This window comes from Colobus angolensis, unplaced genomic scaffold (assembly GCF_000951035.1).
Source record: "Colobus angolensis palliatus isolate OR3802 unplaced genomic scaffold, Cang.pa_1.0 Scaffold100, whole genome shotgun sequence".
Taxonomy (NCBI): Eukaryota; Metazoa; Chordata; class Mammalia; order Primates; family Cercopithecidae; genus Colobus; species Colobus angolensis.
In genome coordinates, this window is record NW_012110920.1 from 4,114,041 (window position 1) to 4,131,993 (window position 17,953).

General features: G+C 38.5%; 1 protein-coding gene across 2 annotated transcripts in view; it reads left to right on the forward strand.

The window, feature by feature from the left end:
* The window catches only part of LOC105508839 (C4b-binding protein alpha chain), a 40,929-nt gene that overhangs the window by 16,425 nt on the left and 6,551 nt on the right, over nucleotides 1-17,953 (forward strand). For both annotated transcript variants that reach the window (XM_011937794.1, XM_011937785.1), the window contains 5 exons: nucleotides 2,968-3,053; nucleotides 3,220-3,411; nucleotides 6,098-6,280; nucleotides 10,933-11,127; nucleotides 13,795-13,983. In XM_011937794.1, coding sequence (XP_011793184.1) covers nucleotides 2,968-3,053; nucleotides 3,220-3,411; nucleotides 6,098-6,280; nucleotides 10,933-11,127; nucleotides 13,795-13,983 — 845 coding nt within the window. The remainder of the gene's footprint in view (nucleotides 1-2,967; nucleotides 3,054-3,219; nucleotides 3,412-6,097; nucleotides 6,281-10,932; nucleotides 11,128-13,794; nucleotides 13,984-17,953) is intronic.

The window sequence follows — 17,953 nt, forward strand, 5'->3', positions numbered from 1 at the left end:
GAGGTCTTGTTATGTTGCTCAGGCTGGTCTAGAACACCTGGGCTCAATAGATTCTCTTGCCCCGTCCTTCCAAACTGCTGGGATTACAGGCATGAGCCACTGTGCCCAGTCAGATCTACTTTCTTGATAAGTTGTTTTGAATATTTTATTATGCTTGTCTTTATATACCTTAAACATGAAGATAGGAGTTAAAGTAAATTAATAATTTTATAATTATTTTAACTACCATAAAATAATTTAACGATAATTAGTAGCATATTTTGATCATTTTTCTTATGTCTCATGTACTTCTGTTTTATTAAAATTGCTGCTACATACATATTTTGCTACGTAAAGATACATAACTTTTCACTGAAAATCATAATCTTTAACATATAAAGTACCCATTTTTGTGTAATTTAATAATCTTGGTTCTGATGTCCAACTTATGGGATATTAAAATTATTATCTTTGCTTTTCTTTCTATTTGAATTTGCTTGGTATAATTTTATCCTGCCTTTTATTTTTAATCTGTCTGAAACACTTTTAGGTTTGTCTCTTGTATATAAGATAGCTGAATTTTGCTCCAACTAAAAGTTGTTTTTCTTTCATTAGGAGTTTTAGGTATAATTACATTTATTGCTGTGAGTGATACTTATAGACTTGGTTTTGTCATATTATTTCATATTTTATAATATATATGTATGTGTATATTTGTTTTCTATTAAAATATATAGTGGTGTTTAGGAAGGTTCAAAATTTGGTTCTAGTGGTGACCTATATACATTTAAATTTATATAATACTGTTATTCCTCTTTATCTTTAGACAGTTTAAATTGGTTCCTTATTATAAACAACAATAAACTTTTCTTGTATTCTTCCCCCTTTCACGCCTTCTATCTTCCCTACCAGTAAATTTGTATCATTTGTATTATCTTAGTGTTTATTTTGCATTTAATATTAATGTGAAATACTCACACGTGTCTATGGTTGCTTTCACTTCCAGTTTTGCAAATGATCAGGCAATAAGGGAGTTTATTTTACTTTCTCTTCCATATCTCTGTTTTTTTTTAGGTATACTATTTCAGTGCTGTCTGAGCATATAACGTTTATATTTCCTTCAGTCACACTTAAAATCACATTTGTTTTGGTCTCAGATCTGCATGTACAATATTTGCTACCATTTTTGTTTGTTTTGGCTAAAGTTGCCATTGTCATCTCTTGGTTGGCTATAGTTTGTCCTATGGTGGTTTCCAAAAAAAGTCCCAAGTGAAAATTATTCTTTGAGTTCTTGCAGGTTCAGATAATATATCTGAGGCATTGATACCTAGAAGATAATGGGGCTTGATAGACCCCTTGACTCATCCCTTCTTTTCTTGGATGTCTTATAGGTACTGCTGCACTATCTTTTGCTAGTGAATACTACTGATCTGAAATTTCTTCTCATGTGGCTTGATCTTTCTTTGACTATCTAAAGATATTATTCGTTATCTTTGAAACCTAATACTTTTACTCTTTGTTGTTTTGAGAGAAATCACTTGGTTTAATTTTTTGCTGCTATGTGATGTGCAATTTTAATATGTAGATTGAAGTATTATTTTATTTTAGTAACATTTACTTGAAATATATATATTTTTTGAGCCAAGGCCTCACTCCCATTGCCCAGGTAGTTACTATGTAATTACCATGATCATGGCTCACTGCAGCCTCAACTTCCTGGGCTCAAGCAATTCTCCCACCTCAGCCTCTCAAGTAGCTGGGAGTACAGGTGTGCACCACCATGCCTGGCTAATTTTTGTATTTTTAATAGAGATGGGGTTTTGTCATATTGGCCAGGCTGGTCTTGAACTCCTGGTCTCAAGGAATCCACCTGCCTCAGCCTCCCAAAGTACTAGTATTACAGGTGTAAGCCACCACACCTGGCCTGAAATAAATTTTTAAAAAGCTATTATGTTCTGTTTGGATTCCTTCTTTAGGTTATCCAATTAAGCATATGTTGATTCTCTTTTGCTTGATACTTATGTCTATTAGTTTTCTCTTATCTTTTCTGTTTGTTTCATTTTTGTTGATTTTCTCATTTTTACCCTCTGTTTTCCTTATTGTGTATGGCTTCATAAGCGAAAGTGAGAAGAATCAGAACTAAGATGCTGTTGGAACACTAAGGTGTTCCCATTGAAACAACCAGAAACAATATTTTGCACTTAGTCTCTGGGCTAGGTTGGAAAAACTACATTTTAAAGAAATTTTAAAGTAAAGAAATACTTAATTGTAGTTGTAGTTAAGATATATTTTCTTGAAGTTGTTATTCAGTAAATTCCATAGACTCTTAGATTGCTGAAGGTGACATTTACTTTAGTGTTCTATCACATTGTAGGTTTATTCCTTGATGATGCTACAATTTGATATCATTGATGATTATCAATATCCTTGATGATGCTACAATTTGTAATCATTCTAGTAATATCTTTTGTTTTTTTATTTTCTGTTAGCACAAGATAGAGGGCAGGAAGACAAACTGAGGAAAGAGTAGGACGTATCAAGAGCCATAAAAATGGGAGCAGTGAACTGAAAGCTAATGATGTATGGGAATAAGACACCAACCTGGAAGTCAGAGGAAGCTTTGAGCCAAAGATGGGAAGAGTGTGGAGTCAGTAATCTAGCTGGTACTCTCAACCAAAGACAACCACAGAACACACCAAAGCAAGCCTTTTATTGTTGTGCTTGATTGAGCTCTGGATGAACTGCATTCCTGATCCCTAGTAGATGCTTATAGTAACAGATAAAGGAATGAGGGTCCAAAGGAACAAACACACACATCTCATTGTAGTAATGAAATTTGACTGAATGGAGTGCTCAATGGGAAATGATATCCAGGAAAATATGATTTCCTTATTTTAATATAGAGTAACAATTCTATTTACTCAGACCTCTTTAATTTAATTTAGGGTAGGAGGAATTCCATTAAAATCTTTGATTTATCTTATTTAGATTTGTCTTAATTGGCTCAACAACTAGTCATTGTGAAGTACAAGATAGAGGAGTTGGCTGGAGTCATCCTGTCCCACAATGTGAAAGTAAGTAAAGATCTTCTGACTTGACTATCAATTTAAACTCTGTGAGGTAATAACGTCCCTGTGCATCTTTATAAGTATGTGTACCTTCCCTTAGAATTTGCATGAATTTTAGATTTATCACGATGTCTTCCCTGAGTATTTCTTTCCCTTCACTCACTTACCTCAGTTGTCAAGTGTGAACCCCCTCCAGACATCAGGAATGGAAGGCACAGTGGTGAAGAAGATTTCTACACATATGGCTTTTCTGTCACCTACAGCTGTGACTCCCGCTTCTCACTCTTGGGTCATGCCTCCATTTCCTGCACTGTGGAGAATAAAACAACAGGTGTTTGGAGACCAAGTCCTCCTACCTGTGAAAGTAAGTCAGAATGATGAATTCTGTATCAAAATGTTTGCTCTCTTTTGTTTAAAAGAGAAAGAAAGGTGAATTTATTGGGGGCAAAATGGAAAATTCAAAGATGAACTAATTATTGCTCGGATGCAATCATTTATTTGGCCACCTGATACTTATTGCATGTTGTTTTAGAATATAAAAGCCCTAAAAATGGGAGTAGTGAACTGGGAGCTAACAGTATATGGGAACAAACAGCAACAACATCTCACTGGTTTGGTAAAGTAAAAGTTTATTCTCATTCATACTAAGTTTGTTTCATGTCCAGGAGACTCTCCAGGGCAGCTGTAGTCTGTGCTGGCTTAGCAACCAGCTCAGCAAACCAGGTTGCTTTGATCTTATGGCACCTCCATTTCAAAATGTGCTTTCACAGTCTCTTCAGTAGAAGAAGAGAGAAAGGCCAATTATGTCCTGACTAAGAGTTTTGGCCTGGAAGCAACCACATATCACTTTCCATTCCAGCCTTTTGTCTAGAACTAGAGAGTAGCCTCAGAGGACTGGAGAATGTAGTCTCAGTTTGTTCAAGAAGCGGAACTGAAAATATAATTTGCACCTATAAGATGAAACACATATGCCTGTAGGGCAAGCAAAACCTACTAAGTGCCAGAAGGGCAACAGGACAAAGCAAGTGATAATTGAGTCAAAACATGTATTAGTTAGCTAGTCTAAGGAATCTGAGTTTACTGACTTTACTACTAAGTTTACACAATATTGCTTACTAACCCACCACAGGACACAATCAGATGAAGGGCACAAAAGAGCAGGATACTGCCAACAGTGCAAAATGCCTGGAGTTAGATCTGCAACAAGCAGAAGTGGCAATAGCTAAGGGCGGAAAAGTGGGCAGGGGCCAGGTTATGAAGGACCTTGTGTTTCAGTCTCAGGATTTCAGAACAATCATGAAGGGGAGACTTTTTTTTTTTTTTTTTTTTGAGATGGAGTCTCGCTCTGTAGCCCAGGCTGGAGCACAGTGGCCGGATCTCAGCTCATTGCAAGCTCCGCCTTCCAGGTTTACCCCATTCTCCTGCCTCAGCCTCCCGAGTAGCTGGGACTACAGGTGCCCGCCACCTCGCCCGGCTAGTTTTTTGTATTTTTTTTAGTAGAGACGGGGTTTCACCGTGTTAGCCAGGATGGTCTCGATCTCCTGACCTCGTGATCCGCCCGTCTCGGCCTCCCAAAGTGCTGGGATTACAGGCTTGAGCCACTGCGCCCGGCCGAAGGGGAGACTTTGAAAGGCTTTAATGAGGGGAATAAATGTGCTGCATTTTAGAAAGATAACTCTGGCTGTGGGACAACAACCTGAAGTAGGACAAAACTTAACTGACAGTCACCTGTTATGGCTTGAATGTGTCCCTCCAAACTCATGATAAAACCTAAGACCCAATGTGATCGTTTTAACAGGTGGAACTTTTGGGTAAGTGATTAAGTCATGAAGGATCCACCCTCAGGAATGGGATTAGTGCCCTTATAAAAGAGGTTGAAGTGAGAGCCCTAGTCTCTTTTGCCCTTCTGTCTTGTGAGGACAGAGCATTCATCCATTCCCCGATGTGAGGACGCAGCAAGAAGGCACCATCTTGAAAGGAGAGAGCAAGCAGACATTGAATCTGATGGTGGCTAGATCTTGAACTTCCCAGCCTCCAGAACTGTGAGAAATAAATTTTGGTCATTTATAAACTAGCAAAAGTATTTTCTTATAGCAGCAGGAACAGACTAAGACAGCAACTGTGCAACCCTCCAGCCAAAAACTGAAGGTGGCTTCAGCTGTAGTGTGGCAGTGGGGCTGGAGAGAAGTTAAGGGATTGTAGAGGAATTAAAGTGGCAGAATTGGCAGGATTGGATGACTGCCAGGATGTGGGTGAGGGGTGTGGGATAGAGGGCAGCTTGTTCTCTGCTTGTCGGGGAATGGGTCTCTGATCCCCTGGGCTGCCTCTGCACTATGTAATTACTATGGGTCACTGACCCATAACCAAAATCATCTAGGAAATTAGGCCATTATATTGAAAGTTTTGGGGGCCTTAGAAATATGTTTCTGCTGGGTTATGTATGACTGATTTTTATTGGTAGGGAATTTGAAGGAGCTATCCACAATCATCTCGAAGAAGGACCAATGTAATGAAAACTCATTTTAAAAGCTGAAATTACATATTTTATATATATACACACACACATACTTATATGTATATATAAATATATATTATATCAAATATAATAAAATATATAATGTATAATACTATTAGTATAATGTTATATATTCTATAATAATATATTATAGAATATATAAAATATATAGTATTATATATATCATTAACATAATGTAAATAATTTCAGCTTTTAAAAGCCTCAGTAAAATGAGTTTTCATCACATTGGTCTTTCTATGAGGTAATTGTGGATAACTTCTTCAACTTCTCCACCAATAAAAACTAGTACTAAAAGGAGTACATATATATATATATATAAAAATATATACAGCCATATTATGTATGTATGTGTTTGTGTATGTGTATTCACTTTAAAATGTTTCCCTTGTATCTACTTGACATGCACATTCATCAGGCATTTGTGTTGCACTTGTAACTGGATTAGCAGTAGCAATAATATCATTATTACCATTTATCTTTTAAAATCCACTTGTCTTTTCTCATGATTCTTTAGAAATCACCTGTCACAAGCCAGATGTTTCACATGGGGAAATTGTCTCTGGATTTGGACCCATCTATAATTACAAAGATGCTATTGTGTTTAACTGCCAAAGAGGTTTTGTTCTCAGAGGCAGCAGTGTAATTCGTTGTGGTGCTGATAGCAAATGGGATCCTTCTCCTCCTGCTTGTGAGCCCAGTAAGTATGGACTATGAAGGAATTTCAATGTTTGACATCTAAAGGTAACCAGTACTGTTAATATGGATATACTTGCATGCATAGGCCCACTATGAATTACAGTAAAAATTTACATCTATATCAACAATTTCCTTTATTTTTTTCTTGTTGGAAAGAAAAATGACTTTAATACACTCTGCGAGGTCATATATCATCACACAAGACTGCCACATACCACAAGACTGCACATTCCAACCTTAAAGAGAGGTGTTAACATTGTAGATATTGTGGATTTGTATATTTATTTCAACAATTTTCTGGAATTTGATAGAAAGTTGTCTTATTCTGACAAAATCATTATATTATTATAATTACTTTGAAAGACAAATAATAAAGTGTCCTGAGGAAAAATGCCTTTTATAACTTGTACAAAAGTATTGTGTGAACTGGTTGTGATTCCAACACTCTGAAGTTATAAACTCATGTGGATTATTAAAAATAATGACAATGGTAGTAATGATAACTTGGCACTAGACTAGGTGCATAACAAGGATTAACTCAATGAATCCTCCCAACAATTGTGGGCACTATGATTATCCTATGTTACAGATGAGAAACTGTTCACAGAGGTTAAAAGACTTGCCCAAGGTTATACAACTGGTAAGGGAAGGAAGCCACTGATGCCTTGTGCTCTAAGTTTTGCCCTCACAAAATACCAAGAACTTCTGGGGATTTCTGGAACAGAAGTGGAGGAGTTTGGGGAAACCTCTCTCCTGAAAAGGTATCCACCAAGCTGGTCAAAATTAGCAAAGAAAACCGTTCAAGGTCTCTGGAGACTGATCAAAGGGATTACAACAAATTGAGGAGCATTTATTCAGCAAAAGTATGGAAACTTGATAGGAACAGTGAGAGGACATCACATTAGAACTAGTGGCTGCAACAACTCTACCTTGTGGGAGGATGGTTACTGTGGGCTCATGAGTGGCAATTCCCATCTTCCCCAGCTCCCTGGGGTAAAAAATTTATTTGGGGTGGATTTGGCAGCCCATGAAAATTACATGATAGCATTTTTCAAAGATCCATGCTGTGGAAGTCGTATATTGAATAGGTGCCAGCAAACAGGCATCAGTGTCTGTTCCTTCACCCCCAACTCCCATTATATGGTGAGGATCTAAGTGGGGCAGCTGGTAAAGAATTCAGTCTCCCCTTTTTGCATAGCTCTATGTTGCAGGAGAACTATTCCAGTTGGCACAGCAGCCAAGTGGCATCTCCCATCTTCCCCAGCTTTCTAGAATGGAAGAACTATTATGGGTAGGTTGACAACTATGCATATTGGCAGTTAGTATTCTCCCTGGCTCTGGGTTGTGGAATATGTGTACTTGGTGGTGGGCACAGCTGGGTGGCAGTGCCTGTTCCTACTGCCCACTTTTCTCTTCTCACAGCTCCTACACTGTAAGAAGAACTCTAGTGCAGTACCTGGAGAAGGATGAGTTTTCTAATTTCCCCCAGCTCCTGATCTATAGGACAGACATTCTTCCAGGGCAGATTTGGAGCAAGCTTCAAAGACTGTAAACACTCTGCCCCTTTCAAGGAACTTTAATTGGATTAGACTGTGATGCATATTATGCCCCAGGGAGTTGTTGAAAAAAATAGAACAATCAGATAAAAATTGTTGGAGGCCAATAGTTGTATGTAATACCAACAGAGGTACATCACCCAAAGTCTCAATGAGAAAGAGACAAAGAGAAAACCACAGTTATCCCTAGCAGTTAAAAAGACTGTGTACATGCCCAAGTCTGTGCTCTCTGAGGCATGCTGTTAGATGTTGCACACTTTGAAGGAAATAGACTTAACTGAACTAGTCCAATTACGTCACTAAAGAAACAAACAAGACAACAAATCCTAAAGGTGGTAAGGGAGAATCAATATCCAAAGTTGCTGCAATGTATTATCTAACATGTCCTGTTTTCAAAAAAAAAAAAAATTGTCAGACATGCAAAGAAATGGGAACGAGTGACCCATGTAAAGGGAAAAAGCCAACAATAGAAACTGTTTTTGAGGGAGCCCAGAGATTGGACTTAGCAGAAAAGTTCAAAGAATTACAGAGCAGCTATTATAAATATGTCCCAAGAACTAAAGGAAACAATATTTAAAGAATTAAAGCAATGTATTATGACAGTGTTTTATCAAATAGAAAATATTGATAAAGATAGAAATTATTTTAAAAAGATAATGGAAATTGTAGAGTTGAAAAACGCAGTAAGTAAAATGAAAAATTCAAAAGAGGAACTCAACAGTAGATTTGAGTTGGAAAAAGAATTCGAAGATAAATTGAGATTATGCAATCTGAAGCACAGAGATAAAAAGAATGAGGAAAAATAAACAGCATCAGAGAAATGTGGGACACCATGAAGTGTACCAACATATGTGTAATGAGAATCCCAGAAAGATGAGAGAAAGACAAAGGAGCTAAAAAACTATACAAAGGAAAAATGGCTGAAAATATCACAAATTTGACCACACAAAAAAAAAAGCCCAAACAGAAAACAAAACAACACATTAATCTACATATCCAAGAAGCTTGTTGAACTTAAGTAGGACAAATGCAAAAATATCTAGACCTGGAGACATTATAATCAAAATGTTGAAAACCAAGAATGAAGAGAAAATCTTGAAAGCAGCAAGAGAAGAGCAATACATCATGTACAATGTATCCCTAGTAAGATTAACATCTGATTCCTCATCAGAAGGAATGGAGGCTAGAAAGCAGCTAGATGACACATTCAAAGTGCAGAAAGATAAAAACCTCAACCAAGAATCCAACGACATATTTTGCACTTACATATATTACAAACTGCACAATATATTTTATAATTATTGTTTTATATAAAATTTCATGTTTCATGTCTTTCATAGTAGCTGAGAGAAGAAAGGAGGGCAAGTATATATTTATAGAGTTTATTATGTTAATCTGCTTATTCATCATTTCTAGCTCTCTTTATTTCTTCCTGTAGATTTAAGTTACCATCTGGTGTCACTTCTGTATTACAATACAGCTTTGTTCCCTCCTACCTTTCTTGTGATGTTATTGTCAAATATATTGCATTTCTGTATGTTATAGGCTTAATAATGCAATTATATACATATTGTTTTATGCAATTGCTGTTTAAGTCAGCTAAGAGAAGGAAGGAGTAGTAATATATATCATATTGGGTTTCAAATTACTGACATAATGACCTCTGCTGATGCTCATTGTTTTTCTGTGTGGATTCAAATTACTGTCTGGTGTCAATTGCTTTCAGTTTGAACAATTTCCTTTAGTATTTCTTGTAAGGATAGCCTTCTAGTAACAATCAGATACCACTTTACATCCAGCAGAATGGCTATAATAGAAAAGATAGACAATAACAAATGTTGGTGAGGATGTGGAAAAATTAGAACTCTCATATACTGCTAATAGGAATGTAAATTGGTGAGATCATTTTGGAAAAGAGTTTTTGCAGTCCTTCTGAAGTTTAAGCATGGAGTTACCATATGACTCAGTAATTATCCTCCTGGGTATCTACCCAAGAGAAATGAAAACATATGTCCACCCACAAAAATTTTACATGAAGATTCATAGCAGCGTTATTCATAATAGCCAAAGAACCCAAATACTCATCAACTGAATAATGAATAAACAAAAAGTGATTTATCCATAAAATGGATTATATCATTTGGCAGTAAAAATGAAAAATAAAAAGTACTAATGTATGCTACAATATGGATGAACCTTGAAAATATTATGCTAACTGAAATAAGCCAGCAACAAAAAGTACATGTATTGTGTGATTCCATTTATTTAAAATGCTCAGATTAGGCAAATCCATAAAGAAAAAAAAATAGATTAGTGGTTGTCAGGACCTAGGGGGAGGTGGAAATAGAGAGTGACTGATAATGAATATGAGGTTTCTTCTTGGGTTGATAAAAATATTCTGAAATTAGTTAATGGTGATGGTTACACAACTCTGTATATACTAAAAACCATCAAATTACACATTCTAAATGGGTGAATTTATTTGTTGTGACTTGAATCTCAATAATGCTGTTAAAAAGGAACTTTTATATTCCATTTCAAATGTCTGAAGATAAAAAGTGATAAACATCCAATGTGGTAGATGTTTGCATTATATTTCCATATCATATGAATCAGTAGCATTGGGAAAGAGAGAAGAGGACAAGACCCAAGGCCCAGGCTCAGAAAATGCTTGGAGTTTGTTTTTTTTCTTGCAAAGCCATTCCTGGTGTCATCTGGATGAGGGGAATGGCTCTCATTTATTTTCCCCAATCAATCAGGAAACATAGTTAGATCTGTTTGTGACAGTTTTCCTGCCATGCTTCAGTTCAGAAACTAAAATCTCTGAAGTGTAAAGAAGAGGAAGGAGAATTGATATTATTATACTTGGCACAGCACATGGAAACCTCTTGGGAGTGCCCTTAGTAAAGAGCCTCTCTGGAGGTGTGCGCATTTGAGCAAATGTCTATGCGTCTTTTCTGGTGTGGTTGATACATCAGGCCTTGCAGGTTGGTTCCAGGCTGAATGAACACATGACCCCCTTTGATAGGGCAGGCTTATTGATTGCTGTGGCAGCCCTAGTAATAGTGTCCTTTTGTTCTTCTTCTTTCATGAGTAGATAGTTGTACTAACTTACCAGACATTCCACATGCTTCCTGGGAAACATATCCTAGGCCGAAGAAAGAGGATGTGTATGTTGTTGGGACTATATTAAGGTACCGCTGTCATCCTGGCTACAAACCCACTACAGATGCACCTACGACTTTGATTTGTCAGAAAAATTTGAGATGGACCCCATACCAAGGATGTGAGGGTGAGTTTTTGTTTTTTAATATTTTTGTATATTAAACGTCCAGTACATGCTAGGATTCTCTACCTTAAATGAATATAATTTTATCCCTCACAACAAGTTTAGAATTAAGTTAATTGAACAGATTAGTGAACCGTTAGTTCCAGAAGGGGACCATAAACATGTTACAGTTTGAGGCACTGAGAAATTGGAACCTTTCCTTATCCCAGTTCAGAATCAAATGAGGAGTAGACACAGAAGTCAAACAGTATGCAGATTAAGTATTAGTCTTCTTACTGGTAAAACTAGATTGGAGAATACAGGTCAACTATTGTCAGAGTCAGGTTTCCTTCATAGCCCTTACCTCCCCCCAGTATGGGCTTTAGGGTGTTTGGCAGTAGACAAGTTTGTGAAACAGTCATGAACGTAACCAGCTGCAAGGTGATTTGTGTCTCATTCCTCTTGAGTCATGAGATGGCAGGACTTCCTGATCTGCCTCTAGAATACAAGTGCTGACTCATGACTCAGTATTCTCACTTCGGAAGGATATAAAGGAGACTTTCTCCAGTTTCTCTGGTAGGAGATGCACCTCTTTTATTTGTGGGAATGAGTGAGGGACTGAAGGACAAGTGGATACTATTTTATGAGCCTCGCTGAAACAGACAACAGAGGAAGAAAATGCTTTCTTCTACCCATCTATCAGAACCTTGCCACTTTAGAGGTGAAGTAACTGAGGCCAAGAATACGGGGAATTTTATGCTGCATGTCAGAATTTGAACAATGTGTGAAATGCATAAATAACGAAAACTGGTAGCTTAGATCAACCTGTCAGAAGATTATTTATTTCGTATTGAGGCTTAACAAAGTTTAATTGCAGTTATTCAGACTCATTTTGGGAAAATAGAATAAAATATTTTGGTGAAAGGACTAAATTGAAAATATACTTAATAATTAACTTATTGCCATTACTTAAATAACAAAAAATACTGCTTATAGATGTTTAAAAACCTCCTTTATAGTTGTTAAACACAACTATAGGCCAGGTGTGGTGGCTCATACCTATAATCCCAGTACTTTGGGAGGCTGAGGTGGGAGGATTGCTTGAGCTCACGAGTTTGAGACCAGCCTGGGCAATATAGTGAGACCCTTGTCTCTACAAATAATTTTAAAAATTAGCTGAATGTGGTGGCACAAGCCTGTAATCCCAGCTCCTCAGGACACTGAGGTAGGAGGATAACTTGAGGCTAAGAGGCCAAGGCTACACTGAGCCGAGGTCACGCCACTGCATTCCAGCCTGGATGACAGAGCAGGACCCAGTTGGTTACATTTATTTGACCCACTATAGTCTTATTGATTTAATTATTTAATAAAGAATATTTTTAACAATTTTAAAAGCAGAAGTGAAGTAGTATTTATCCAAGTTACGAAACCTGATCAAATGTGAATTTAGACTCATGACTTACATATTTAAAAGTATTTTCTATACTGTAAAGCATTTCATAAATATTATTGTTGCTATAACATCCAAACCATATGATTGCTGAGTATTTTTATTATAATTCCTAAACAAATCAGCACTGGAAGTGTTTGAGTATGTCCAAAAGACCCCATTTTAATACTGGTTGAGTTACTGACATGGAGAATATAATGTTTTATTCTGTCTTGATGTTTTCTCTTACATCAGACAATAGCAAGATTTTTCTTGAAGTATTGCTACTAATGAATAAAAAAATTATGTCCCTATAGCAGCTCTTACTATATTAAAAAATTAAAGAATTTGGCCAGGCATCATGGCTCACGTCTGTGATCCCAGAACTTTGGGAAGCTGAGGTGAGGGGAGCACTTGAGGCCAGGAGTTTGAGACCAGCCTGGGTAACATAGTGAGACCCCTTGTCTACCAAAAAATAAAAAACTTAGTGGGTGTGGTGGCACACACCTATAGTCCCAGCTACTCAGGAGGGTGAGTGGGAGAATTGCTTGAGCCCAGGAGTTTGAGACTGTAGTGAGCCATAATTGTGCCACTCTACTCCAGCCTGAGTGATAAAGCAAGATCTTGCCATTTAAATAGCTATTTCTCTTAAATTTTGCATCAAAAAAGAAAAATCCTTGAAATAAGCAGTAATTTAAATTTATTCGTATGCTTTAGCTGTTAGGTGGATATAAACTTTTGAAAACTTTCTTCTTCTTTGTGACTTGAGAAGTGTAAGTTAATAGAGAGTTTAATAATGAAGCCATAAGTAAATGGATGTTGTTTGTCATTGCTCTTGAATAATTTTGAAAATTTACATTTTCCTATTGGTTAAATTTTTTTTTTTAAATTTTTTTATTTTTTAGAGACAGGGTCTCACTCTGTTGCCCAGGCTGGTCTCAAACTCCTGGGCTCAAACAATTCTCCCATCTTGAACTCCCAAAGCACTGCGATTACAGGCATGAGCTACCACACCTGGCTCTTCATATAGGTTTAATCCAACTTTTCATTTTGGAGATTCCTAATGAAATGCTTAGTTGGATTAGAGGACTTTAGCAAATAAGGGGGAAAAGAGCAGACTTGGAGTGTCCTGAGTCTCCTTTTCTGTTTCCCCAATCTCTCTTCAGTAGTGAGATCTTCCAAAGATGGAAATGGGGTTGTTAGCCATGGAAGCTTCCTCATGGTGATTTTACTAACCATGCACCTCACGTTTTATTTTTCAGCATTATGTTGCCCTGAACCAAAGCTAGATAGTGCTCAAATCACTCAACACAAGAAAAATCGTCCTGCCAATCACTGTGTTTATTTCTATGGAGATGAGATTTTATTTTCGTGTCATGGGGTCAGAAGACTTTCAGCTATATGCCAACCAGATGGCACATGGAGTCCCCAAGCACCATCATGTAGAGACAGTAAGAGTTCGTAGAATTATCTTATTCTGGGAGTTTCTTCATATGAGTGTGATGGAGATTATTAAGAGAAGGTTTAAAATTAGGTAAAAAAATTCATATACCTTGCATGATTCTTGGAAGGGTCCAACTTTCTCCTTCCTCCTCATTGTGTGTTCCCTTTCTTTTGGCCTCCTCAGTTTCCTCTTTTCTGAATCAGTGAAATAGATAGCATGTAATAGGTAAGCTGGACTTTTCAAGTACTGCATTTTGTTTCTTTGTATTATTCTCTTTCTCCCCTTATTTCTGGTCCATATGTCTCTATCTGCAGAAGAAGAACTGTCAAAATCTATTTGAACCTGCCTTTCTGAGCTCGCTTCCTTCTTCTTCCTCAAACAGCAGCCTTCTGTTGCCTCTGAGCCCTCCAGTCAGACCATCACCCAGTGTGGAATGCCTCCTTCTGCTTCTCCAAAAGGCTCAAGTGAGCCAGGCATGGTGGCTTACGCCTGTAATCCCAGCACTTTGGGAGGCTGAAGTGGGCAGATCACCTGAGGTCAGGAATTCGAGACTAGCTTGGCCAATATGGCGAAACCTGGTCTCTATTAAAAATACAAAAAATTAGCCGGGCATGGTGGTGTGGGCCTGTCATCCCAGTTACTCAAGAGGCTGAGACAGGAGAATCGCTTGAACTCAGGAGGTAGAAGTTGCAGTAAGCCAAGATAACACCACTGCATTCCAGCCTGGGCAACAGAGCAAGACTTTGTCCAAAAAAAATAATGGCTCAAGTGTTAACACATTCCACCTTCTCCCTTTGTGTTTGATATCTCTATCTAGAGATGGTGAGGGTTCATTACCCCTATTAGGAGCCCAAAGTGACCAAGCATTAGTTGCAGCTTATTAATCAACAGGAAAACTCCTATCTCCCACTTGTAGAAATGTTCCCACTTTGCCAACCAGGCCTTTTAAACCTGCAGGTCCCAGAGCTTCAGAGATATGAAGCACAAATTTCCCAAGTAGGTCACTTAGAGTGGTGGCCAGTGGGGCCACTCACGCTTCCATCCCCTAGTTCCTGGACCCATGCATTTATTTTTCTGGGTACCCAGAGCTGTATAAAAGTCAATATGATTTAAAATAAATACAGCATTTTGGAAGACAGTGTCCCATCACTGTCAAGCATTGCCTCCCAGCTGGCACTTCAACTATGCCTTTAATAGGCCATTCAGTGTTTTCACAGGTCGGCAGGTTCTGAGTAATGCAGTATGTGACTTAAGTAGTGGATTCTGTGAATATGGTCCCAACAACACATCGTCTTTGCTGTAAGTGGGTTTTCTAGTTGGATATAGTGGATCCTATGTCAATGCCAATTGTTCAGACACTCTATAACCCTTAAGATGACCATGCTGACGGAGGTTCTGCAAGGAAGAAAGGCAAACCCATGCCTGCAATATTTGTCTAGTTCTATTAGAATACACTTCTCTTCCTTTCATGGTGGAAGAGGTCCAATGTAGTCAACTTGCTAGGAAGTGGCTTTTTGGTTGCCTCAAGTAATGGTATCATACTAGGGACTTAGCATTGTTGTTGGCAGGTTGAAGATTCAGTGACAACAATGAGCCTTGGTGAGTGGGACCCCATGCTGTTGGGTCCATGCTTGTCTTCCATGCATGCCACCACAACCACTCTGCTCCTCTTCCTTTTGTGCCAGCACCCATGAGGCCGATAACAGAGAATGGCTTACTTCAACTGGCTGAGATTTTTTTTTTTACTTGGTTGTTTAATACCTTTTCTACTGGGGATGCTCTGGTGTTAACACACAAAACAAAGATCTTCACACTTCCCGCCCACTCTCAAATGTCCACTTACTCGCTCCTACCCCAGATCTCTTTGTGCCCAATCTTCCAATCTTTCTCCTTACAGGACTAGGACCTTGACCAGACAAGCCATTCATTCCATGCCCTGAATCCTAATTTAGCCTATCCTTAGGCCACTTTCTTTAGGTGTACCCTCTATAGCACTTCCTTTCAGGAAGATTACACCTTACAAGTTGTCTTTCAAGACTGACCTTGATTGGGCTGTAATGCAGCTTCCATTTTAGGAGTGGAGTGAAGGACCAAAGGAGTGAAGGACATGCCATCTCAAAATATGCTGAATTGGTTTGTCAAATATTTCATGTTGAAAACATTAGAGAAATTGAAGTTTCAGAAAGGGCTAGCTGTCCTGTCTCTTTTTGCATGCACAAGCCATAAAGATTCCTCTGGGAGCAGTACTCTACCCCTTCTAGAGCAAGAAACTATATAGCCCTTAACACCAGAGACTGGGAATTAGGGGCTGCAGTGGACCTGAATACTAAAATTCCCAAGGTAGCTTTTATTTTCCACTAGTTTTACAGCCCCTCCCTATACATCTCCTAGTGACTCTCCTAGAAATTTACTGCTCCTAGCCAAATCCCCTTTGTCCTGACATTTCTTCTCAAATTTATTGTTCTTTGTTTACAAAGTATACAATATCTTGCTTTGGCCACTTCTTCAGACTTTACCCTCTTGGGAAGATCCCCATGTATGTATAAAATTTGTGTGCTTTTCCCTTGTTAATCTACCTAGTGACAATTTGATTTCTAGATCCAGCTGAAGAGCCCACATGAGAGCTAAGGGGATTAGAGGTGGAGGCGATCTCTCTCTTCTCTACAACACAAACTGTGAACCCAAAATATCTGAGACAGGTCTCAATCAATTTAGAAAATTTATGTGCTGAGGTTGAGGACGTGCCTGTGACACAGCCTCAGGAGGTCCTGATGACTGTGGCCAAGGTGGTCAGGGTACAGCTTGCTTTTATACATTTTAGGGAGACATAATACATGTAAGATTTACACTGGTTTGATCTGGAAGGGTGGGAGAACTCAAAGTGGTGTCAGGGAAGGGGGAGTGGGGCTGGGCTTCTGGACCATAGGTAGATTTTCTGATTGGCAATTGGTTGAATTATTACCAGAAGAAAGGAATATTTGGTTTATGATAAGAGGTTGTGGAGATATGTTTTGTTTTGTTTTGTTTTGTTTAGAGACAGAGTTTCACCCTGTTGCCTAGGCTGGAGTGCAGTGATGCGATCTCAGCTCATGGCAACCTCTACCTCCTGGGTTCAAGAGATTCTCCTGCCTCAGCCTCCCGAATAGCTGGGATTACAGGCACATGCCACTGCACCCAGCTAATTTTTGTATTTTTAGTAGAGACAGGGTTTCACCATGTTGGCCAGGCTGTTCTTGAACTCCTGACCTGAAGGGATCCACTCACTTCGGCCTCCCGAAGTGCTGGGGTTACAGGCATGAACCACTGCACTGAGCCATAAATGTTTCTTGTTAGATTTAAGATCTGTGTTGATGTTAATGTTGGATGGGTATAATGGGGAATGTCCAACCCTCTCTTCCATCATAGCCTGAACAAGACGTTCAGGTTAACTCTGGAATGCCCTTGGCCGAGAGGAGGGGTCCATTCAGATGGTTGGGGGACCTTAGAATTTTATTTTTGGTTTACAGTACCAAAAATATTTGTGAACCACGCTCAGAGTTTTCCCCATCCTGACAGTTGGTTTTATTGGATAACTGCTACAGCCACAACTGTGAGCTAAAGAAGAGGCACTCCTGCCACAGTGGCTGGGCACAGGTAGGAACTGGGCTTTCTGTTTGTGCAGCTTGCCTGTGCCATCTTGTCCTGCCCATGCTCAATCCCAGATGCTCTACTTCTCTTATAATGAATGGTTGCCTGCTTAACCTTATAACCTGATGGGTCTGACAGACTTGGCTCATGATGGGTGATTCTGGCTGCATGATCACTTGATGGCCCACTGTCAGGAGCTTTCTCTATCAGGACCTGGTAACATGCCAAGAGTTATATTTCAGAAAGCATACAGTCCTCTACTGCAGTGCATGGCCTTGCTTCATGATCTCAATGGTCTATGGTGTAAATGTCCTGTTGATGTTTGCATCTTTTCCTACTACAACCACCTT